Source organism: Lissotriton vulgaris, chromosome 4_1, assembly GCF_964263255.1.
Source record: "Lissotriton vulgaris chromosome 4_1, aLisVul1.2, whole genome shotgun sequence".
Taxonomy (NCBI): Eukaryota; Metazoa; Chordata; class Amphibia; order Caudata; family Salamandridae; genus Lissotriton; species Lissotriton vulgaris.
In genome coordinates, this window is record NC_141691.1 from 1,782,152,179 (window position 1) to 1,782,176,656 (window position 24,478).

At 42.3% G+C, this 24,478-nt stretch overlaps 1 protein-coding gene across 5 annotated transcripts in view; it reads left to right on the forward strand.

Moving 5' to 3' along the window:
- The window catches only part of OXR1 (oxidation resistance 1), a 1,826,889-nt gene that overhangs the window by 1,228,789 nt on the left and 573,622 nt on the right, over positions 1 to 24,478 (forward strand). For all 5 annotated transcript variants that reach the window (XM_086966107.1, XM_086966110.1, XM_086966106.1 and 2 more), the window contains one exon: positions 19,929 to 20,011. In XM_086966107.1, coding sequence (XP_086822233.1) covers positions 19,929 to 20,011 — 83 coding nt within the window. The remainder of the gene's footprint in view (positions 1 to 19,928; positions 20,012 to 24,478) is intronic.

Consider the following 24,478-nt stretch of genomic DNA (forward strand, 5'->3'; position numbering starts at 1 on the left):
CTAGTAATTATTCCTTTACACTTGTGGAGTTTCTCAACCACTTCGACTGCAGCATTGAGGATGGATTTTAAGGAAGATCAGCTGTAGCTTATGGTAGCTAAACAGCGGGCATTGCCTCCATATTGATGTATTTGCTTTTAAAGCAGGTCATAGAACTAGAAAACCTATCTGCTAAAAAAGCGTAGGCAAGGAACAACAAGGGTACATGTGTAGAGGAGGAAGACTGGGTAAGCATGTTTCAGAATATTTATAAGTCCACCATCTTTATCTATGTGAACTAAGTCATTCTAATGAGACCCTCTAGTCTAGCACTAGCGTGGAAGATCTTGAGCATTTGATCAGTTTTGGTGATAAAGTAGTTCTCCTATAAGAGTCTTTACTATAGACTCAGTGGAAAACAAAGGTCTTTAAAATCACACCAGGCCATCACGCTACCATTTTCTACACTTAGGCATAAAGTCATTTTTTCTAGAATGGCAAACTATTTATGTGTATTTAGTTTACACCTAATATTTGCATTAAAGGTTCTTTGCAAGATGGTTAATTTTGGCTGAACTTGGATTTCTAGAGAGATACTAAGGCTTTAAAATTCCTGCAAGATAGCTATGCAATGCCTTGTGGGCTAAGCACCGTTTTGAACTGAATTGATGGGTAACCAGTGAGTATTTATGAGAGTGAGTGAGATGTTACCAACTTTTTATATTAGGATAGAGCTTCCTGGTTTTAGGTGAAAATACGAAATTAATGTTTTGTGGCAACCCTGCATATATGGCATTGCAGTAGTATAGCTCTGACGAAACCACAGAATAGCCAAAGATGCAGTCTTGTGAGACAACATTGGAGGAATCCATGTACTAGTCAAAGGTGATAGAATGCACTTTTTTAACTGCTTTTGTTTGGGGATATGAAGAAAGGCTAGTTGCAGACTTAAACACCTAAATTGCTTTTATTCTGGATTGGTGAAGGCGATAGACCCTTGTTGTCTAGCTATGAGAAAGGTAGGGAAGAAGCACTCCCAGGATATAAGTAACGTCTTGATTATTCAGATAGTTGAGGCATATCTAATTGAATTGCATCTGTTGGACTGTCTTCAGGAAATTATCCACTTCTAGAAGAACACTAGATACTTTCTCCTCACATTTTAATTAGAGAGAGAGAAAACATTGTTTATTTAGACCTAGTCTTTAAACAGTACAAAACACAATCGGAATCCAGATAGTGTAGACAATCTAAATTCTATAACAAAATAAATAATTAAAATACTATACAAGTTAAAAGAAGGTTGCCCCCTCGGAAGCATACAATTCATAAAACACAATTTAGAAAGATCTCTAAAGTCCTAAAAAAAAATTCATTAAAAAAAATTACGTTCGTCGGAGAGCCCTAAAAACATTTAAGATCAATGCCCCTCCTCCAGTTTCTCCCTTACAAATTCTTTTGTGGCCTTCAGGAATTTTCCTAGTCCTATTGCAATTTTCAACGACCGTATGGGGCCGATTATGATGGCGGACGGACCTGAGTCCGTCCGCCACCATAGAGTAGGAGGGAACGTCCGCATGGGCTGCGGAGTTCCCTCCTGTGCAATTAGGATGTGACCGCCACCCTGGCAGTCACATCCTCTATTTTTAACATTGCGGCGGGTGCGGATTCAAGCTGCACCCGCAGCAATGTTAAAAATGCACGCATTGCATTTGTATGTAGAAAGTGGCAGGCACCGCGCGGTGCCTGACGCTTTCTGCATACAAATGCAGGGGGGTACCATAGGTACCCCCCATGTGCACCCACCACACCCCCCTTCACCTAGGGGGCCCGCAATGGGCCCCCGCAGTGAAGTTACACATGCTTTCCCATGGCGGAAAAGCCGCTGCGGAAAAGCATGTTTCACAGCCCATCCTAATCTGGCTGACGGTGTCTGAGGGACACCGTCACCATATTAGAGCTTTTCCGCAGCGGTTGTAAGCCAACTGCGGCGGAAAAGCTGCGGACGGAAACCAGAACCCACCAGCCATCCTAATGTGGCGGTGGGTCTTTGGTGGGTCCGTAGAGGATTTTCCGCATTCTCCGGGCCGGCTGTGGCTTCCGCCGGCCCGAAGGATGCGGAAAATCCTCCATCGTAATAGGCCCCAGTATGTCTGTAAGTAAACAAACTGCTTGGGCACGCAAATTTATCTTATGTGATAAAAATATTGGCCGTAAAAACAATATCCATATGGCAAGGACAAATGTGCAATCAAGCAATATGTGCAAAATGTAATTTATTAGTCCTAGCCCACAATTACAATTACCATCTGAGCCAATCAATGCAACCTTTATTTTTCCTTCTATCTTCCAAGGGTTAATCCCAACTCTGGTCATTAAGATGTCATGTCGTAAACCTTGGTTGGGAAAAATATCCAAGTACGGAAACCAAGCTTTTTACCCACTGGACCGATTTTTTTTTTTCCCTGACATATAATCAAGGTCCTGTGGCCTTGCGTTCTCTTTGTAAAATCGACCACCAAGGAGTGCTGGGAGAGTCTCACGTTAAGGCGCCCTGCTACTTTCTGGAGGATTCTTCTCACATCCTTTGCCGAACTAAGGCTACTTGTTTGAATCTCCTCTGCACCATTGTGAGACCTTCTGTACATCTCCTAGGTCCTGACGCTTCCAAAATCTTAATAGGGCCATTTGGGACTGCACACTCCTTGATATTAACCCTAGCTCCCTTCTGATTGCTTGAATCATTGTGCAGCTAGGTAAAGACATTGATATTTTTTAAATGTTACCTTCTTCCTGATCCCACCCATATTTACCACTCGGGTAAAGAACCTCAGGCCTGTACAGTACTTGCGGGGGGGGGGGATCATTGCTTCAAATGCCTTTAACATTGGTCTGTGTGACATATCGCCATATTCTTTATTAAACTTTTTTAGCCACATACAGACGAAAAATCTTTTGCTTTTTGAGCCTACAGGTGAGTGTGCCATTTTAGGGCACTATCGAACCAGAGGCCTAAGTATCTGTATTCTTTAACTGCCTCCAATTTATCTTGGCCTAAAAACCAATTAAAATTCTTATGGCTCTTCCCAAAACATAGAACCTTTGTCTTTTTCCATATTTACTGTCAGAAATGTTCTATCACAATAATGTTTAAAAACATTTATTTCCTTTGGAGTCCTATTTCTATTTGATCAAGGATCACTAAATCATCTGTTTATAGGAGACCACTCATTCTTGGACTTGCGCTTCTTTTAACTTCTAATACGGCAGGGAGATCAGCTATGAAAATTGACAAAAACAGGGGTGCCAAGACGCACCCCTGTCTGAGGCGATTCCCTACAGTTATCTTATGAGTTAATGACCCATGTATGTCTGTAATAACCTGGGCCCAGTTCCCTCTATGTAACTCTTTTAATATCATCAATAAACCTTACGGGATTCCATATTTTATCATGTCTTCCACAGAGTCAAAGGCTGCCCGAAAATCGACAAAGCAACAATGCAACTTCCCATTTTGCTCTATCGACTTCCGGGCCAGGGCCCATAGAGCAAAGCAATGATCTATTGTGGAGTGGCCTTCTTAAAATCCACCTTGTTCAACTACTTTCTCACAAACAATCTGATGGAAATATACCAGCTCCAATTCTAGAATATTGCGATCACTGTTTTCTATATGGTTATCCCTGAAGCCCTTTATTAAGTTAAAGTTCCATGCTGGCATAAAAACATAATCCATGGGGCAATTGTGTGTCCCTTGTTTAAAGGTTTTCTTTGCTTGGGCAGTCCATCTTTATCATCAAATTCTTCCCTTCCAGGACCCCTCTGAAACTCTTCACTACATAAAGACTGGCTCTTAATTCTAAACAGTTTATATGATTCATCCTCTCATCCACAGACCATAAGCCACTTGTCTGACTCTCTCCCAAGCTCCCCATCCTTTCAAACTCTCATCCGTCTCCAAAACAAAGTCTGGTACACAGCCAAAAATTACCGGACCTTTCCAGGCCTCCAAATTTTGAAACCACCAGTTCAATTCCTCTTGTGCTTCTAGATTCAAATATACTCTGTCCCCATAACATAAACCTTTCCTCAGGCTTCCCCTTTCACTCTTTGCAAAGGATAATAGGGTAAAGAACCAGGAAAAATGTGCTTGAATTAAGGATGATAACAAGCCTATGTTACAAGCTAAATCCCTCAAAGTAAGATATATTTTTTTCTCAAAACCTGACAAATCTCCTTCTTTATTTTCTTTATCTGTTTTCTGGAAGTTGTAACTAAACTTGCATTGCATCTATCTTGAATCCCAAAAATTCTAACTTATTCAGAACAAAAATTGACTACTCAACAATTTATTAAAAATCTCAACCCTGCCCAGAAGAGTCTTTACTGTCAGCAAATCCTTCTGCAACTGATCTGTGTCTTGAGGCATAATGAAGATGTCATCCAGATAAACGGAGTCCTATGCCCCTTTCTCTCAAATGTCCCATAACAGTTCTCATTATCTTTGTGAAGCACAATGGAGTGGAAGACGAGCCAAAAGGCAGGCACAAAAATTGATATAACTTCCCTTCCATCCGAACTGCAGAAATCTCTGACTGTTCTTCTCCATAGGAATCGTAAAATATGCAGCCTTCAGGTCCAGTTTTACTAAACAGTCCTCTTTTTTGCAACATATCTCTTAGACAATTAATCCTTCCATCTTGAAGTGTCTGTAAACTACATATTTGTTTAAATCTCATAGGTTGATAACTGATCTCCAACCTTTGTCCTTTTTCTGCACCGGAAATAAATTGCTTATAAATCCTCTTGCACAATCTTTTTCCTGAATAATTGCTCCTTTCTGAAGCATACTCTCTCTCTGCATCTATAATCTCCATCTGTTCCCTCAACAAACAAAATTCCCTTTGTTCCCTTACCAGTTGAGGAACCTCCATGAAATCTATTTCTAGACCCTGAATGGTTCTGATGATCCAAGGATCTTGTGTGATCTTTTCCCATTCCTTTACAAAATCATTTAAAAGCCCACCTACCTTTCCTAGGTTAAAAGCAGAAACAATCTCGGTACTCAACTGATCCATGGAAACCACATCTAGTTCCTCTGCCTGTTCCTGTACGCATGCAATACTAGTTATTGTACTAGCACCTTTGTATACCCCGGCCAGTTGAAGGTCCCAGTCTACTGGCCCTTCCAAAAATTCCCGTCCCAAATACCTTCCTCATATTAACTTGGGCCTGGTCTAAATCCGTAAAGATCAAAACATACTTCCCTATACTTTTCAAGAGACCTTTACCGAAAAGTAAACCCTTTGCTTCCGCACTGGGTCCCTTCTCTGACATGCCACCCAATTTGGGGCTTATCTTCATCAGAATCACCTTCCTGCGTTCTGCCATCAAGCCAGCATTCGCACCCCCAAGTAGTACAATAGCCCTCTCGCTCTAGCCTCTCAGCAACTCTAAATTCACCTCACTCTCGTTTATGGGCGCCTCCTCATCCATACTGAATATACTAGCCAAAGGACCAACGATATTCAATACCTTATCCTGGCATTGCTTCACGGAGTGTTCTAACCCTTTCATAGGTTGTCTACCCATTCTAAATAAGAAAATTATCTCTAGGTACAAATTTGTTATCATGCAAACTTTCTCCTTTATCACGGGTCTTGAGCATTTCGCTTTCAAAACCCTACGTACTTCCTTCCCTAAAGGTTTCCTTATCCTCTGCTTTATAAACTTACTCACATGCTCCATTGGCCACCAATCGCCACTTCTTGGGTGCCTGATATTTAAATGAGAAAACATCTCCTCACCCAAGGGATTTCTCCGAACTTCTTTTGTATCTAATCCTATATTCTCCACCTATTCGTCATCAAAAACGTTCCCCTGGGAAATATCCAGAATGTACTCATCTTGATCCATCTCTCAATAGCAGACAGTCTCAAACAGAAGTTATCAAATTCTTTATCCATTGTGTCACTAAGGACACTTAATTCCTTGCGCGCCGCTAAGGACAACTTTCTTTTTTATGCCACTTAGGAGCTTTCTTATTTGTGGCGTCAGAACCACCCTTATTACTTTTTGTTAACTCTACTTCTAATATGTTAACTATTTTTCTACCTTTTACCTCCTCTTTCTCTTCTCTCCTCATCCTCAGATGCAGAAAAGAATTCCTCACCAGATTCCCTTTCTTGCCTCTTTTTTTCGAACACAATGGTGTCTAGTTTTCTTCACCTGAACTCTCATTTCTCTCTCAATTCTTTTTTTAATCACGTCTTCATTAAAATTGTCACTTGACACACCTCCACTCTGGCTCTGTTCACCATCCATACTTATAACCTCAAAAAACTAACTAAATGTCTAACCTCTAAATCTCTAAAATAATCCTATTCTATCTCCCTCATAACTAAGCTCTAGCTACTCCAACCAGCAACTCTGAAAAGACTGTTGACCTGCCTTAACAGTTCAGCCGTCATTCCTGCAGTTGTGTTGCTGTTGAGCATATGCAAGGCTATGCTTTGTTGCCCACTTCAATATGCCTGACGTAATCATGCGAGACTACGGCAGCCTAGAGGGTATCTTTTCCATCTGACCCACACTGAGCCAACTTGAGTGAAGCAGATAGCTTGAAGGGGAGAGCTCTGCTTCTACCTCACGCATGAATCAATTGCAGCTCGGGACGCAAGCCCAGATGTCCTTCGCAAGACCAGCAACACCGCCTCATGCCGAGACACCCGGCGCAAGTCAACGTGCGACCGCATTCTGAATCTTTTTCAAGAGGCAACAAGGTATCTGCCAAGCCCCGTTATGTCACAGTAAAATATAAACCTTGTCTATTATTATTTAATTAAACTGTAAGGCAAAGCTTCAACATGAATACACTCTTCCTGAAATATATCTAGCGAAAAACTAACTAAAACAACCACATCTAGTTAAAAAAACACGCTTCTATAAATTAGAAGCTTGTTTAAACAGTTTAAAATAAACAAAGCTACTGTCATGTCACCAAATCAAATAAACAATGCCATTATCAAATCCCCAAATCTGTTTTCCCCCAACTATATTCCCTTCCAGTAAAGAAAAAATATATGCTTATCTCCTCAGGTGTGGCTCAATGATTCCATGGAGTGTGGCTCAATGATTAGAGCGGCAGACCCTGATGCAGAGGTCTAGCCCGGAACCAGGGTTCAATTCCCCGCCTCGGCGGGTCTTGGGCTCAAAATTCCACGGACCTGATAATTCTCGCCTCGGTGCCTATTCCATTCATGGAGTCCCACTCTGCAACTCTGGGCATTAGCTTGCTTAATCTCCACAACGGTCCCCACAACGCTAAGGATGCCTGGCCTCCACCTTGGGGGTGCTCAGGAGTGGACACCTCACAGGGAAAGCCAGGATGGGTTCCACAGCGGTATTCGCACAAGCGCCTTGAGACCCTTGCGGGCGAGTAGTGCGCTATACAAGTATCAATTTACATTTACATTTACTCAGGAGCAGCATTTAAAAGAGGAGGAATATTATGTGCATGGCCTTTGTGTTCTGGTTCTAGCTTGTGTTGTATTGTTCTAAAGTTCTTTAAAGGTGCTGCAGGGGTGGCAACTCCAAGATAAATGCATAATGGTAACCTCCAGTCTTGAAATGAAATCTATTTAAAAAATGACTGCTACTAGATTAATTATGGCCTGTATTTCTCTTACTTAAGCAGAGGAAATTCATTGATGTAAATACCCATGGAAGCAGAAGTAAGGCAGTATTTGTGGTATCCTACTGGCACACACCTGTTAGATCGGCATATAGAATGACTGTGTGGGCTATTGCCTACTCATTTTGCAAGAATTAAGCTATCGTTCAGCATGTGTGGCAGAGCGCAATTCAGCTAAAGAGCTAAAGACTTCAGTTGCTTAATATTTTCCTTCTCGTGTTCCTTTATTTTAATCTCTTCTGGTGGAATCTACCCTCTGGTTGGTAAATAGGAGAGAGCCTGGTAAAGTATAAGGCTACTCTCGTGTAGCAAGAGGGCCATCAGCATAATTCAAACAAGGGAAATGCTCCCCTCCCCTACTTAGTTAGTAAAAGATGCCATTGTCACTACTAACTATACCTCCCACAGCTGCTAATTATAGATTTAGAAGAATGGCTTTTTAATTTTGAATGAATTGGCAAGAAAGAATGAGGCGCTTGTGCTGGCCATGGTGAGTGATGAGGGTTTGGAAAAAATGCAAGTACTTGTACGATTTCTATGGATGGAATACATAAACATTCCCATTGGACCGCTATGTAGTTTTCGCAGTTTAGGTGTCAAATGTTGATTAGCTACAAATATTGTAATTTGTTCAAGGGTTGATTTTAACAGGTAGCCCAGATTTTGTGCCTAGCTAATTCTGCTCATTCAGAACAGTTTACACCCTTAATTGAAGGGTTATGTTTTGTGTAATGTAAATGTTATGTAAATGTTATGTAATGTAAATATTATGTTAAAGTTATGTAAATGTTAATGTTATGTAAATTGTAATGTTATATCGTGCACAATTACTCGTGAGTATCATGGCGCGCAAAGTTACCATGACCTGAGGAGCAAGGAGATTAAACCAGCTGGTGAAAGAGGAAAGTTTTAAGTTGTTTTTTAAACAACCTAGAGTTCTTAATATATCGTAAATCCAAGGGGAGGGAGTTCCATGCTGTGGTTGTTTTCATGGAGAGAGACTGACCTCCAAGCCGCATCCAAGGAATCTGGGAATCGCCATCCGGCGTTGGGTGGCTGAGCACAGAGACCTGCTGGGAGCATAGAAAGCAAAGCGTTGGTCCAAGACCATGCAGGGCTCTGTGGGCCAGAGTGAGAGCTTTGAATTGCACTCTGTGTAGACCTCAAAGATACTGTCTAACGCTCGATCTTCTGGAGATGTTGCACAGAAGTCTAGCCGTGGCATTCTGAATGGTCTGCAATTTTTTTACCAGATAGCCGGAATGCCAATGTACAGGGCATTGGTATAATCAATGCGAGAAAAAGAAAAAGAGCCAGGGAGACCATTTCCTTAGTTGGCCTAGGAAGCAGGGGGAAGAATCTACTTAGAGATTTAAGAGTGCCGAAGCACACTCCGGTGAGTTTCTTGATTTGCATTGAAAACCGAAGGTCTTCTTCAAACCATACCCCCAAGTTCTTTGCTAGGACACCCTCAGAGTTGGGTTGAGGGAAGTCAGGTGGCCACAGAGATTCTCTAAAGGCAGGCGGGAAATGACCGTACAGAAGGATCTCTGACTTATCCTCGTTGCACTTCAGTTGGGCAAGTGCAAGCCACTGAAACACAGACGCAAGACATTTCTGGGCAGATTCGGTCGACCGGTCAGAATCTTTCCAGGTAAACAGGAGCTGGGTGTCGTCAGCATACGCTATTATTTTTGCTCCCAGTTCTTCTGCCAGAAAGATCAACGGAGTCAAGTAGATATTAAAAAGCAAAGGGCTCAGAGTAGAACCCTGTGGGACTCCCGTGGATATTTTCCTGGCAGCCAATGAGAATGGCGGCATCCAGACCTGCTGGGTGCGTTCTTCAAGAAAAGATTTCAGCCAATCCCAAGCGGGGCCAATGGTGCCAATGTCTGAGAGTCGGGTAAGAAGTAATTGGTGGGGCACCATATCGAATGCGGCAGAGAGATCAAGTAACACCAGAGCTGCTCTGCCGCCTGCGCCCAGAAATTCCCTAATCGCCTCAGCCATTTCCACTAGTGCAGTCTTGGTGCTATATGACGCCCTAAAGCCGTTTTGCGCTGGGTGAAGAACACCAGATACTTCCACATAGGCCTCAAGCTGACGAAAAACCACCTTTTCACAAACCTTAGACGGTGCCGGGAGGAGAGAGATGGGACGATAGCTGGCAAGTTTAAGCAGATCCAAGGAGGGTTTTTTTGAAAGTGTCAAAAGCTTAGCCTGTTTCCAAGTCGAGGGTCCAGTAGCAGTCTTTAGGGATAGATTAATAATCGTGGTAACCTCGGCAACCTCAGCCAGAACACCAGCTGGGGAAGGAAGGGTCAGTTGGAGAGCCCGACTTGAGAGATTTGAGAATGGCCAATGAATCAGACCCAACTATGGGCATGAACTTCATAAATGGAGGCGCTGAGGGGGTGGGGACTGAGGCGGGCAGAGGAAAAAAGATCCCTTGACTCCCGGGTACCTGTCCGCAGGCTGTCTTGAATAGTCTGTATTTTTTTCAATAAAAAAAGAAGACCGCTCCTCACACCATTGCATTGAGGCTGGAAGGGCTGATTGTTCAGCACAAGGAGTCAAAAAGCTTCGAACAATGGAGAAAATCTCCTTGCTACTGTGGTTGGCCTTAGCAATCCGCTCCGCATAAAAACTACTCTTTGCCTCCCTAATGGCTGCATAGTAGTTGCTCTGGGCTTTGCAAAGAGCGGATTTGACCAGGGAGCAATACTCCCGACGCCGTCATCGTTCAAGTTTTTTACAGACCAGCTTGAGCACTCTAAGAATGTCAGAGTACCAGAGTTTAGGTGGAAATAGTCCCGTCGTTTATTTGGTCGGAGTTTTGAGGCTGAGTCAACCCCTTGGCTGATCCAGGTGGTAAAACTCTCTACTGCACCTTCAAGACCATAGGCTGCCGGCGGGTGTCAGAGTAAGAGGACCTTGGAGAGGGCTGGAATATCAATCTTTCGAACCAGCTTACTTTGGGCCCTGACTGGCGGGCCAGGGGGTTTCCCTATAGTCCAGGAGAACCGGATAAGATAATGATCAGACCAAGTGACCTGAAGGGGGTCAGTAACGGACATGGCAAAGTTAGAACACACTAGATCGAGCGGATCTCCTCCCTTGTGAGAGGGAGACTTGATCCACTAAGTCAGTTGTGCCAGGTCAAACAAATCCATTAATTCTCTGTAATCAGGAGCCTCCGGGCAATCTAAATGGATGTTGAAATCGCCGAAGAGGAGGTAACATGAGAAGCGAAGAGCACGGGGAACAATGACATCATCCAGGGCTTTCAGAAATGTTCTGGAATGACCAGGGGGGCGGTAAACTAATGTGCGACCCAGCGTGTAATCGGGGGGACCTAGCAATGGTGAAGTCAAGGGCCTCCCCATCTACTAGCCCCACAGATGGCTCGCTAGAAACTGCCCAAGTGTCCCTGAACACCACTGCAAGCCCGCTCCCTTCCCCAATTTTACCATCTGCTCTCACAATTTTATAGCCCACGAGAATGGCCAGCTCTATCAAGCTGGTGCGGTGTTCATTAAGCCAGGCTTCAGTTATAAATAGAACATCTAGATATTCATCAGAAGAGCACATAGATGTCCGGAGCATGTTTCACCATAGAGCAGGAGTTAGTCAGCGCAGCTCGAATCCTATTCTCCCTCTCAATTCGAGAAGCAGACGCTGACAACTTAGTATGGAAACGAAATTGGCATGTGGGACAAGTCCTATGAAAACTGTGAAGGACAGCCCACTGATCATCCCGCCCCCCCCGCCACTTGGTGTTATCAAGCGCCAAAGTTCCTTATGGCTGAAGGACCTCCAACCATCCTGATGCTCAAACGTATGCCAGGCAGCCTGGCTGGCGTTAGGCGCTCCGGGGCGCGGACGGGCGCGGACGGGATTGCCTTTGGTTCACGAAACAAGTGAAAAAGAAAAACTGTATTACATTTAAAAGGTGGTAGTCCTAACTTCCAAAGCACCAGCTGTGTTTGAAGCTTAACTGATATGGTTATTTTCCCCCCTACCAAAATGGCTTTTGAATTTAAATCTTATAAAGTGCACTACCACTCCCAAAGGAGCATCCTGGCTATGCTGAAAAAAGCAACTCGCTCATGCGAAACTATACTGATGGAAGAAACTAGATCAAAGGATAAGAGAGTTGCAGGGTACTGCAAAAAGCTATGTCTTCAAGGGCTGGCCAATGGGGCAGCATGCATAATTAAAGAGCTCTTCTAAACAGCCCGATTAGATTGTTTAATGCTGTGTTTTTACCAAGACTGCTCAACAAGTTTGGCCCCATGCTCTTAGTCTTTTTGTGACAATTGTCCATCCTCTGTCAATAAATGTAAAGGATTTTATTCGGGGATAAAAAAAAACTCCAGAACTCTGAAAAGTCCTGTTTTGCACTTTGTCTCCTGTCTCAATTTGCCCTTAGCACTCCTACCTATGGTACTGAGGAAATGGTGCTGATCCAGTGCTCAGTAGTTACATCTGGGTACCTAGACGATCTGTGCATTGCTTTTGTGTTTGTGCTTGGTTCCTGTGATCCTACCTTGATTGGCTGAGCTTATTAAGTTGTCTTTTCCTTCTAGGCTCATGTGGTCCAGTTGATCAGATTCTAGGGGTGTTTTTCACACTCATATGTTGGCAACCTGAAGCTGATTATCCAACTGGACCAGGGTGCTCCTATTTTATTTTCTGTCTAACAACACAGGGTGTGGCTCTAATCAGCAAGGCTGAGCCTCAAATCAAAAATACAACTAAAACCTTGCCTGAACTGGTCCTTATTCTGAGACACAAATCCTCAAGCTGACATCAATCAAATTAATGTCAACCTCCTCGGAACTTATTCAAAAATATAATTTTATTTTTCAAAAATCATTTTGTTTTTTACTTGTAACATGTATCATAGTTTAACCGTTTTTAACATTACACCATCACACGAGTGAGTCTTCTTTGATGTTGTTTATCATTGGTGTATTGACCCAAAGTCATTAAGTGTTTTGTTTGGTCAAATGTTAATTTAGTCTTGTGGTGTAATGTTAAAAACTGTTGAACTATGATACATGATACACGATACACTTTAACAACCAAAATGATTTTTGAAAAAGAAAAATATATTTTTGAATAATTTCCGAGGAGATTGAACTTCATCAGGGCTTTGTTCAATAATAAATTGTGGGGATGTTCAAGTTCTTCTAAAAATGCTGTATATGCAAGGTGAGGCATGTATATTTTTCAAGGAATATTATTCCATTACATCCCAAGGTAAAATAATTTAAAGAACATAATGGCCCATATTGAGGCCACGGGTAAAATAGCCCGTTACATATGCGGTGGCGGTGAAAAGTCACGACACCAGCCGGCTCATGAACAGGTGCATAGACAGCATTTTTAGAATAACTTGATCATCCCTACAATTTATTATTGAACAAAGCTCTGATGAAGTTCAAGTATATACTGAACGAAACGCGTTGGCTGGATGTTATGCATTGGATTTCAATTGAAAAAATAAAGAAAGGATTAAAAGGATTATTTGACTCTACACATATCTTTATTGACTGTGGAGAACAAGTTTTGTTGGTGCACCGTTCCAAGAACCAAGAATTTTGTTCTGCGTTGCAGTTGCACCAAACTGCGGCAGGTGCAGGAACTGTCGTGCACATCTGCATATAAAATATAAAACCAACAAAAAAAACAGAAAAGCGAAAGGCAGCACTGACAGTCCGCCGTCATGTGTGTTGTATTATTAATGAATAATTTAAGCTAATATATTTTGTCCAGAATTGCAGAAGGGAACAGAAAGGTGTATATTAAAAGTCGAGGGTGACAGGGTTTTAGTGCCTTACAGAACTGGGAGAGGTAGTCACTATCCTGCAGTGCCGCATTTGACAGGAGTTCAAATTCCCAAAAAGTTATTCCTCGTATAAAACATCATTTTCTGAGTGCATCTTCTCTTCCTCTGTCCATGCACCTTAAGTAGCCCGAGCGGGACGGTGGAGGTTTACAGAGTTATGCGTTTGAGTTTATAATTGTATGCTTGGAAAATGGTCTCCTCTTGCTTTCTACTGCTGTACCCCTCTATTCTTACCTTCTATACAATTGATATGAGTTCATACTACCATGCACCTTAATGAAACTGAAAGCATAGAAATGGGAATTTGCACTGTAAAATGGAGTGGAAACTGTGCGCTCTTATAAAAATTGAATAGCTGCTTCTTGAAGCCGGTCAATGAAAAATGACACCCTGAAATGCAAGGACGATCACCCCATACATCTTCACCCACCATTACTTTGTATAGCTATCTTCTGTATCGTGTGGCTGAACTATCTTCATTTCTATCCTCATTGAATGCTGGCAGCCATTCAGAGAAGAACTTTCAAGAAATGCCCGTGCGTTGTTTGGTCTGTAAAATCGCCGCCTCCTGTTTGCTCCTTTCTAGAGCATGTGAACAATGTTCGATGCATGCCTTGATTCACTTCCAGATAACGCTGACAAAAGAAATAGTAAGTCACCAATCACCATTCTTTCCTTTTTCTATTCTGTTTAGAACTAATCAAATCCCACCTTTGCAAGATACCAAATGATAGCAGAAGATATTCTTACAGCCTGTGACAATGCTTTATATAAATTACATCGGACAGCTTTCATTCACAATTTTTGATCAAAATATTGCGTTCTCTCCCGACTCGTTCACTTTGGCGCACCTAGGATCTTAAGAAACTCTGGTATCATGGTAGGCCCAAGTTGCAGAAAGATTATCAATTAAAGAGGTAGGTCATAAAGGCCTTATGATTTAACAAGCATTTGCAATGCAATAGGTCTCGCATTAGGAAAGTTTGAGCTATTGGTATTGTAAATGACAAATTTTGTATTTATGTGTTGGTTTTGAAAATAGCTAAATTAATAGCTTTGTCATTTATAATGCCAATTGTTTTCGCAAATGTGACACCTATAGCATTTGTAATGCAATATGTGTTGTATTTACGTGACTTAGATGTATTGATATTACAAATAACAATGGCTTTTATTTTTGTTAAATAATTAATACTTAAATAAAAGTTCTTGTAATTTATGTCAATAGTTTCAACTTTTGTAAATAACTTTTGTGAAGATTACGTTCAGTGTATTTTATTGTGATGAAAATCCAAGAAGAGAAGTAATGGAAAAAAGATGTCTGTCCGAGTGACGTGAGGTCACCTGGTCACTCTAAGCAGGATGGGGTCTCTTCCAGACCTTCAAGAGACAGACTAACTCTCTTCCACTCTTTCAACCACAATACGAGAAGTGGAGGTTGACTTGAAAAAGAATCATGTGATCCACCGCAGGGGATTGTGGGAATGTTATCAGCCTTGCCCGCATGTTTACTGGCAGAGGCCAACTGGCAGGAATTAAAGCCTCCTGCTATAAATATGCATGAAGGGCTGGGGAGGGCGGCCATCTGCACGCTGCGTCCCATCAAAGAGGAATGTACCATATAACATGGGCCGTACCAGTGCAAGGGGGAGCTCCCGCGCTACCAGATCCGCACTTACATTGAGCTAATTAAGTTAACTCCATAGTAGTTTCTATCGTGGCCCCCAGTACCTTTTCTTTCGACCATGTCCGCGTGGGAGTCGCAATTGCTGCCAACTTGCTATTATCCAGGCGTCCGCCTTAGAACCGGTCCGCGATCGTTGACTTTAAGTCTGGAGAATTGCATTGTGTGAGCTGTAGACTAGTCGAACTTCCATTAGACCGATTCCGCAGAAGGCAATGCTCTTTAGTGGAAAATCCCCGGGCAAGACACGTAGCTCCCAGATCCTGTCTGGCAGTGTTTGGTACAGCAGAGCGCTTCGATGCGGTTTGGTGTAGGCGCTTGACAAGCACATTAAACTCTACATGGGAGTGGCTGTGCCAGATTATTTTGCACTGTTTGAGAGTTTGCCGAGGGGCATCTCCCGTGCCTTTATATGACAGCTCACTGATCCCACGTTAGTAGAGGGCCCGCCAAGGTCTGACTTCAGTCCTTGCTAGGGCATTGGGAATGTGTATTTTATTCGTGTTTGCTGATTGGAAGAGAAGAACGCGCGCGCACAATGGGCACGTGACAATTTTGTGGTGGTTGGTGACACGCGCGAGTGCCTAGAAGCGCTTTTAGCTGCATGTGGCGCTTTAAACAGAAAATACAAACTTGACAGGAAAAACAGGGTAGGACCAGGCAGGGGGGATTTATTATCACAAAGATTAGCCACTACCTAGGTTTACCCAATTCCGTCATCATCAACTTCATGCATGCAGATGATCCTAATTGCTGCTCCAATCGGAGGGGGTGGCCCACTGCTACGTTTGTTTGGTCGAGGCGAGGGACAGAAAATAAAAATGTTAAAAAACTAAGCCCGAGGTATAAATGCAACCCCTCCCCAAAAAATAGAATCGGCTCGAAGGGATTGAATTTATTCAACAGTGTATTCTAACTAAAACAGTTGACATAAAGAAATTTGTACTTAACAAACGAAGAATGGTATTTACGCAGAAAACTTGCATTTCATTGCCTCTCACCAAAGGAGACAAACATTAGGGCATCCAAAGCGTGCGAGGTGATGAAACAAGGAAGCAGATTTCAGTTCTGAAAAAAGCCATCTCTCGTACTTTACATATTTCGATTCGAGAAATCTTTATTTCGATCACAAGATCATAAAAGATGCATTACATTTCATACAAAATGTAAAAACGTATTAAACAACAGTAGTGATCCAATTCATATTTCACATGACGGAGCCCAAGAGAAGGTAGTAGTGTTTATGGAGTATACTATCGGACAGTTCTGCTGGTAGTTTTTCGGTTAAAATTATCTTCTTGACCCGGAGTTGCATGTGTACCAAAAGAACTTGGCGGGCTGTGTAGGGCAGAAGACGATAAAAGTTTGTGTTGTGCAATAAAAACGGATTCAAGTTTCAATAATTCAGCCCACTAAATGTGCAAGCGAAATAAATAACGTAAAAAAAACGGCAGGACCGGACAGGGGAAAACACAACAAGCATTAGCAAAGCAACCAATCAAGCGGAAAACGAAAGCCGTGGAAAACTAGATGTGCCGCTCACCAGCAGTGAATAATTAGGGGAGAGAGAGGGGAGGTGCTGGGGAACAGATGGCCGTGAAGCAGGGGGCGGGGCAGCGGAACCTTTTGAAGTCCCGGCCTGCGGCCGTGAATAAGTGACGGCGGGGGGGCGGGGCAGCGGAACCCTTTAATGTAGCAAATACTGCTGGCAGGGGGAAGCCTGTGGGGAAATGAAAGCTCGTGCACGAAGGAGCTTGTGGTCACGTGAACTTTTGAAAATCCGGATCGTAAACAGTCAGCTTTTGGGTTGACAACAATAGGTTCGAGTAAACTCGACCTAAAAAGCGGAAGTACATTTAAAAAGAAAGGAGTTAGAGAGATTCCTTCCTAAAGCTGCGATTCAAATGAACATATTTGTCTTTGATGGATGCAAGATGCAGCCAGTACATTTTGCCTAATAAATGTATCTGCATTTATATTTCGGAAAATAAACTTTCATATTTGCATGGTACAAAAATGAGAGCATAAATATTAACTTCCAAACGTTTGAAAGGTTTCGAGTAAGTAGTTTTGTAAAGCTTTCACTGGGTTCTTCTTGAGAAACAAGTGTTCTGTAACTATAAATGTAAGTGTTTTCAATTTTATTGGAAAATTCAGAAATATTCAAGATTTGCTTTGTACATAGCTTGGCAGTCTTACTGAATGTAATATTAATTGGCGTATTTAAAATAAATTGATGCAAACATCCCACTAGATTCACTTTTGAAGGCAAAATTCGTCTAGCTAGAGTAGACACAAAGTTAACCTCTTCATCTCTATGCTAATTGGACTATAGATGTGTGCATTATTCTTTTGGGAAATTTAGTCTCTTTAGAGCGTATTACAGAGGGACATTCATTTGTTTTATGAATAATATTCTCGGTGGAGAGTAGGCCTTTAAGATTTACGGGCAGATCAGCAGTATGCTTTTTTTTGGTAATTCATATGCCTGCAATATTTGATCTATTATGGAATCTAGATGAATATCCTGTATCCTCCTTTGTTTTAACAAGTACTGTTCGACAGGAAATCAGGGAAATAGTCCATATTGTTCGCTGTCATTTTTTTTCTTCTGTGGTCTCCTAGTTGGATTCGCCCCTGTGGCCTGACATTGTACTGGCAGCTACGATCCCAAGTTGGAGCTAGGGTGTATTATACTAAAAGAAGTGACAATTATAGCGGTAGCTTGGATAAACCAGATGCCAGTCTGTGAGGAATTGTTCTGTGCCATAAGGTGAAAAGAGACTATAAAAAAGTAGAAAAAGTGAAAACATGAAACCTGGAAAAGGGTCTGTCACAACAGCAAGTGCATTACTAACTAAGGCTTCTTATGGCACTGTGGATTCAGCAAAAAACATGGACTGTGTTGTTGCTAGACATGTTCATGTAATCCAGTGGGATTCCACGGAAGCTTTCAATTTGATAACTCACATCATTGATTTATCCTTTAGATTGTTATTAGTGGCCTTCAGCAGATTGGGCAGCAAACTGTAGTCAGCCTGGGGATATTTATGTGAATGATTAAGGCTATAATATGATTGTCCAATGATATAGGTATTACATTGAAAGATATATTATCTGGGGGCACAAGGCGGTTAAGTAAGGTTGAATAGACCAACCAACCTACCTATGAGATTACCCACCAAGTTCACCCATCCTCCCTAGCAGTGGTGGTTGTACTGTGTTTATGGGTCAAGACAAACTTCTTTGTTTATTTGTGGTCTTCTGTTTCAGACGTAAAATCAGCACCTAGGAAGGTGAATATTCAAAGAATAGATCAGTAGATGTAACTTACTTTGTTGCCCTAGTAGCATTGTCTTACCCATACTAATTTGAAAGCAACCTACCAGAAAGTTCACTAAACATTTGGTAGCTGTTTTTTTTAAATTCAGCAGTGTTGCCTTTGTGTGGGTAATACTTTTATCTTTAGGCATATGCTAATTGCTAATGCTTCTTTACTTTACTAATGATCTTTATGAAGGGTGTTCTGGTCTGTAGTTCAATCTCCGCATTAATCGTGCAGCCATGAGTACCGTTTCCATCAGCTTCATGTCCCTACTCTATATATACACATTCACTAAGCTTGGATTTTATTTGTATTCAAATTAACATACGTTTGAATCCTTGTTAATTTGTTTATTCCGAGTGTGGTTAAATTATGCTTTATTTAGTCACGTATTAATTTGTTTCAACTATATATATTGCATATTTTCACTGACAAGATCCGGTTAAGTAAAGCATGTAAAACTGTTGTGATTACCTTACAAAATAACTCGGTTTCTTGTTGATATTTCTGTCCCGCTGTGTGATAGCAGAAAGTTGTACTTAAGTTTTGGATTTTCTAATGTTGCCGGAAAAGGAATGTGTACTGTCTGTAGCCTAACGTGTGTTCACCCAGAACTCGAAATAGTGCAGTCGACCAATTTGGGGCTCTGCATTACCAAAGCAATTTGCGTGTGTTCGTTTATACCAGGAAATGTTTTTCTGTACCTGCACTGCGATTTTACTGATCCAAAGCCTTCTTCTGAAAATGGAGACTTCTGATGATAAAATACCGATTTAAAAGAAATGCCTTTAACACAGGTGTGTTAAAATCTGTTCGTTTTTACCATGCAGGTGGTCTCCACAGCAGTTTTTTTTAAATAGATGCATAAATGATATAGAATAGAATATTTGGAATTTGACCCTGTGACAAAAATGTGTGAAAGAGCTGAATTTCTGTGACCTGTGGCTAAGTCCATACCAGGAAGTAGAAACATTCTTGTAGCTGGATTGATTTGAAGATCTATTTCCCATCTTAATTAATATGACAGTAATGCAGAGCCAATAAAATCGTACCGACTATTTCAATATTGTCTCCGAATGCAAGGTTACCTTCCCTATCATGACAATTCACAATGTGTAGTCTATATGATGATGCCACAGATACTTCTTTAAGTTAATTGATTCTCACTTGTCAATGTTTATTTTGCTAAAAGAATCCTAAAAGCGTTCAAAGGAGCAAGGTCCCTTTCAGTCAGCTGAATGTTGAATACGTGCCGCACAGAGACGAGTCACCGCGAACACGCTGTGTAGCCAATGAATTAGATGTCTGCCCACAAGGCTGTAGTCAGCAGCCTGTGACGATCCCGAGAGGAGAAAAATGAATTTAACACGCACCTTGCCTCTATTTATTCTAGATACTGGCCAGAAAAGGACTCCTGAAAAGAAAGATGGGCGTCGGATGTCTTTTCAAAGACCGAAAGGCACCATTGAATATACAGTAAGTAGTTTTTCGCTCACTCTGCTGTACTGATTTGACATGTTTTTTCTCAGTTACGGGGAGCAGCGGTGGTATGTATCTTGTACCAGTAAAACCGCTGTCCCACTGTCTCTTTAACTCGGAAAGCCTGCGCAGTGAAGGGGGTTGCAATGCCTGTTTGTGATTGGGTTTCTATGTTTTTTTCTGGTAGTTTGTGAATACATTGTTTCCTTGTCGAAATAGCAGCTTTTTTATATCCTTTGTGTCCGTGATTTCGGTTCAGTGTTCTTTGAGACTTAAGCTGTTATTTATTTTAAAATATAATGTTTATCAAAGCACCGAGCCACGGGTACTATTAAGCTTGCATGTTCCTTTATCGAAGACCTTCAAACGTTCGTCGGATCGCTCCCATTGATCTGAAAGGGACTGGTTGAAGCTCCGTTTCCAGCTCTGCCTGAAAATGGAGGCTTTCTCCAACGGCGGGATGCTCTTCAAATGACCCTCAAACCTCGCTGCAGTCAAGTTCATGCATTTCCTGGTTACTATGGGAAACCAACATGAGGGCAATCTGGTTTCTTTGATATTGCGAGTAAGTGATCAGGAAACAAAACTGATACGTTATCATTACTGCCCTCGCGGCAACAGAGCCATATCTGGCATGTCTGTATGCTTATTTTAAGTTGCTGCAGTTCCACGTTCCAAAAGCCCTGTTAGAAGCCCATTGCCAGTTGAATCGCTTTTATGATACTTGCAAATCGTATTATTGTATATTATCCTTTATGAAATTGACTTTTGTTTCCTCCAAAACACCATCCATTTAAAGTGCTTTACTTTAAACATTTATACCGTTTTATATTTTTCATTGTGTTCGACTGTTTAACTTTACGTGTATCAGTGGCCTGTGTCATTTTTCAAACTAAATTGTATTAGTTTATGCAAAAACAGAATACCGTTTATCTGCCGTATGACTGCCAGGATGCATGGTCAAAACCCGAGGTGTACACGAGGGCCACATCCATTCTACATTTTCAAGATATTCACAAGAGACACAATAAATCCAAATTGCACAGTTTTTTCGTAATTTGTGGATATCTTAAAAATCTTTCATGGATATTATTCTTGTTAAGGCATGTAAGCAATTTTTTCTGTTTTTCTTGCAGTGCTTTTGTTTCAATTGGAACTTGACAAAAATTACATTGTATTTCTGATCTTTTTTTTTTTGTCCACCTACACTACCTTGACCTACTATGGCTATCCTTGAAACAAGTTTACAAATCTTTGATAAATCTGTATAGTGTGTACCAAGTCAAGTGAATACTAGCCCCTAGTGCCGTTTAGCAAGGCACTTAAGGATACCCTGTCAGGTGTGTTAGCCAAACCTTGCTGTGGCCCCCAGTCTCTCACCAGATGCCATGGACATGGCCCGAGCAACCCTATGTTTTATCTTTGCACCCCTCCCCTGATAGCTTGGTGGTGCAGTTGGCTACAAGCAGGACAAACCCAAACACATTTCCAATTCCCCTGGTAAGGCATCAAAATGAGTGGAGATGTTTAGAAAGAGTCTTCTCGTCCACCAGCTTGGCTCGTAGATCGGTGAATGCCAGCTGCCTCCTTGGGCACTATGCCCACGGCCTTTGGGATTTTGGGTCTCAAGTCCTCCCATGTGTTTCTGAAGATCTCTGATCTGTCCTTGCCCAGGCTGTACAGGAAGGGCATGACAAAGCCAAGTTCAAAATTTGTTGTGGTTTGGCCACCACCGATTCCATTGGGTGGTCTATTGGTACTATTGTAGCCATTCGGCGCCATGCTTGGCAGCAGTCCACTGTTTTTTAGGCAATGCTAAGTCATGAACATGCCCTTTGGGGACAAGGTAAATTCCACCCTAGAGCAGTTCAAAGAGAGTAGGGTCATGACACGTTCTCTGGGTTTATCTGCCATGCCTCGCCAAGCACATCAGTCCCATTGCTTCTTTTGTGGCTTTGGCAGAGGCACCTAGTATAGTCATTTCATCCAACCTCAACAAGATAACCAGCAGTTTTGCGGTCAATGCCATGATGAACACTGCCCCTCTGGTCCAGTCTAATCGGTCGCCCAGTCCACTGTTACTCCCACCTGCCAAACCCCTTTAGTGAGCCCTTAATGAAACACAGCTGCTCTGCGGGATGCAGGATCCAACGATTCTTGCTGGATTGGCAAGCCATAACATGAGGTGGTAGTAGCACATCTTGGAGATCAGTAGTTCCAGTCTTCCCCCTACCTCGCGCACTGGCTGTTGAAGGTGGGCTTTCCCCCATGCAGTCTTCAACCATCTCCAGACTACAGAGAACCAGTCATCTTTGGGGTTTACTATCAACCTGCCAAAGACTCATCTGACTTCTTCTCAGATTCTTCCCTTCATAACATCCATTATGGCAATGTTTATTTATTTATAGAGTGCATCATTGATCCCGAGGGATATCACAGAGCTAAATAGCGAGAGGTTGTGGGAGGGCTGCTGAAGGGGTGGAAAATATAGTAGCAGTTAGTCCTTCGGGAGCAAATGAGTTTTAAGTTTTTTCCAGAAAGCTAGGTGGTTGGTCGTGAGGCGTAAGTCTAGGCGGATTTCATTCCATTTCTTAGCCGCCAGGTATGAAAAAGAGCGCCATCCTGCCCTCACTTTCTTGATACGCTTTGTCCGGGCCAGCGCTTGATGGAGTGACCGTACTCTCCTTGTGGGGACATAGAATTCGATTTTACTCTGTAGTATTCTGGGGCCATTTTGATACAGAACTTTATGACTTCATGTGCATGACTGAGTAGCTTAAATACTGCTCTTTGTCGCATGGGTAGCCAGTAAAGATCTTTCATGCACATTGATGCTGAGCTCAGTCTGCTTTTATTGCACAGTAATTTGGCTGCAGCGTTTAGAAGCACTTGTAGCTGTGTAAAAAGGAACTCAGACATGCCTGCAAACAGGGCGTTTCCGTAGTCGAGCTGACTTATAAGCAGGGCCTGTGTAACAGTTCTTCTGTAGTCCAGTGGGATCCAGGGGAGAAGTCTGGCTAGCAGTTTCAGGGTTACGAAGTCTCTTACGCAGAGGGCCCGCACATGGTCCTTCATGGAAAGGGTGTTATCTATAAGGGTGCTTAGGTTTCTCGCACATTGCTTAGGAGCTGGGGCTTCTCCAAGGGTTTGAGGCCACCATGGGGCATCCCAGATTAGGTTGGCTCCTCCGAAGAGCAAGATTTCTGATTTCCCTGCAATTAGTTTCAAACAATGCTCAGACATCCATTTTTGGTTCCTCAAGTTCTACCATCAGCTGTATGTCATCCGCGTAGCAGCAAATGCTGACTCCCCATTTTTTGCTAATTTTCGCCAAAGATGATACATAGGCGTTAAATAGTGTGGGACTCAGATGTCCCCTGCGGCACACCACAGCTGATGGTGCTATGTTTGGATAGGAAATTACCTAGTTGAACTTTTTGAGTTCTATTGCTCAGGAACAAGCTGAGCCACTCTAAAGCTTTAGAGTGGATTCCCTTTTCATAAAGAATTTCCAAAAGTCTGTTGTGTGAGACCATGTAAAATGCTGTCGACAGGTCCAACAGTATCGGGGCTACAGCTCCTCCCTGGTCGGTCCGCGATCGAATATTGTCTACTACTGCCAGCAGCGTTGCCTCTGTGCTGCTAGTGGGCCTGAAGCCGGTTTGTGAGGGTTCAAGCAGATCGTTAGACTCTAGATAGTTTGATAATTGTCTATTTACCAAACTCTCTAAAACTTTAGAGAGGTATGGGAGTTGAGAGAAAATGGCCGGTAGTTTTCAGGGTTAAGGATGTCTGTGCCTGCTTTTTTCAGCAGCGGAGTAACTACTGCCTGTTTCCAGATGTCAGGAAAGGCGGTGGCGTTAAGAGAGTTATTGAGGAGTTGCTTGACGTAGAGACATAGAACTGCAGCAATCTGTGTAAAGGTGAAGTGGGGTCAAGGGTCTAGAGAGGATCCTGACTTACCTTTACCCATCACTTTTAAGTTCTCTGTAAGGGGGTAGAAGTTGCTCATCCTTGATGGAGCTTCTGGGTGAGGAGTCCGATGTTTCCAGAAATTTGAGTCTATTTTGGTGTTCGGACTAAAGGTGGTGTATATTTTGTTATTTTCTCCGAGAAGAAGTTGCTGATTTTTTCACAAGCTTCTTCTGAGGGGGGCAGTGCTTGGAACATGCTATCAGGTTTACTGAGTTCCTTAACTATTTTATATAACTCCTTTGCTGAGTTACAGTTTTCATTGATTTGTTGCACAAAGTATGTCTTCTTTGCGTTTCTCATGGCTTGGTTATACGTCCTACGTTCGAACTTGTACCGTAGTCTATCTGGTTCCTGCTTGGACAGTCTCCATTGGTGTTCAATGGTTTTACACTTTCTTTTGAGTACCCTGAGTTGGGGTGCGTACCACTTCTCGGTGATAGGTTTTTTATGATAGCTTAAGTTTTAGCTTAGGTGCGTATCGGTCCAGTG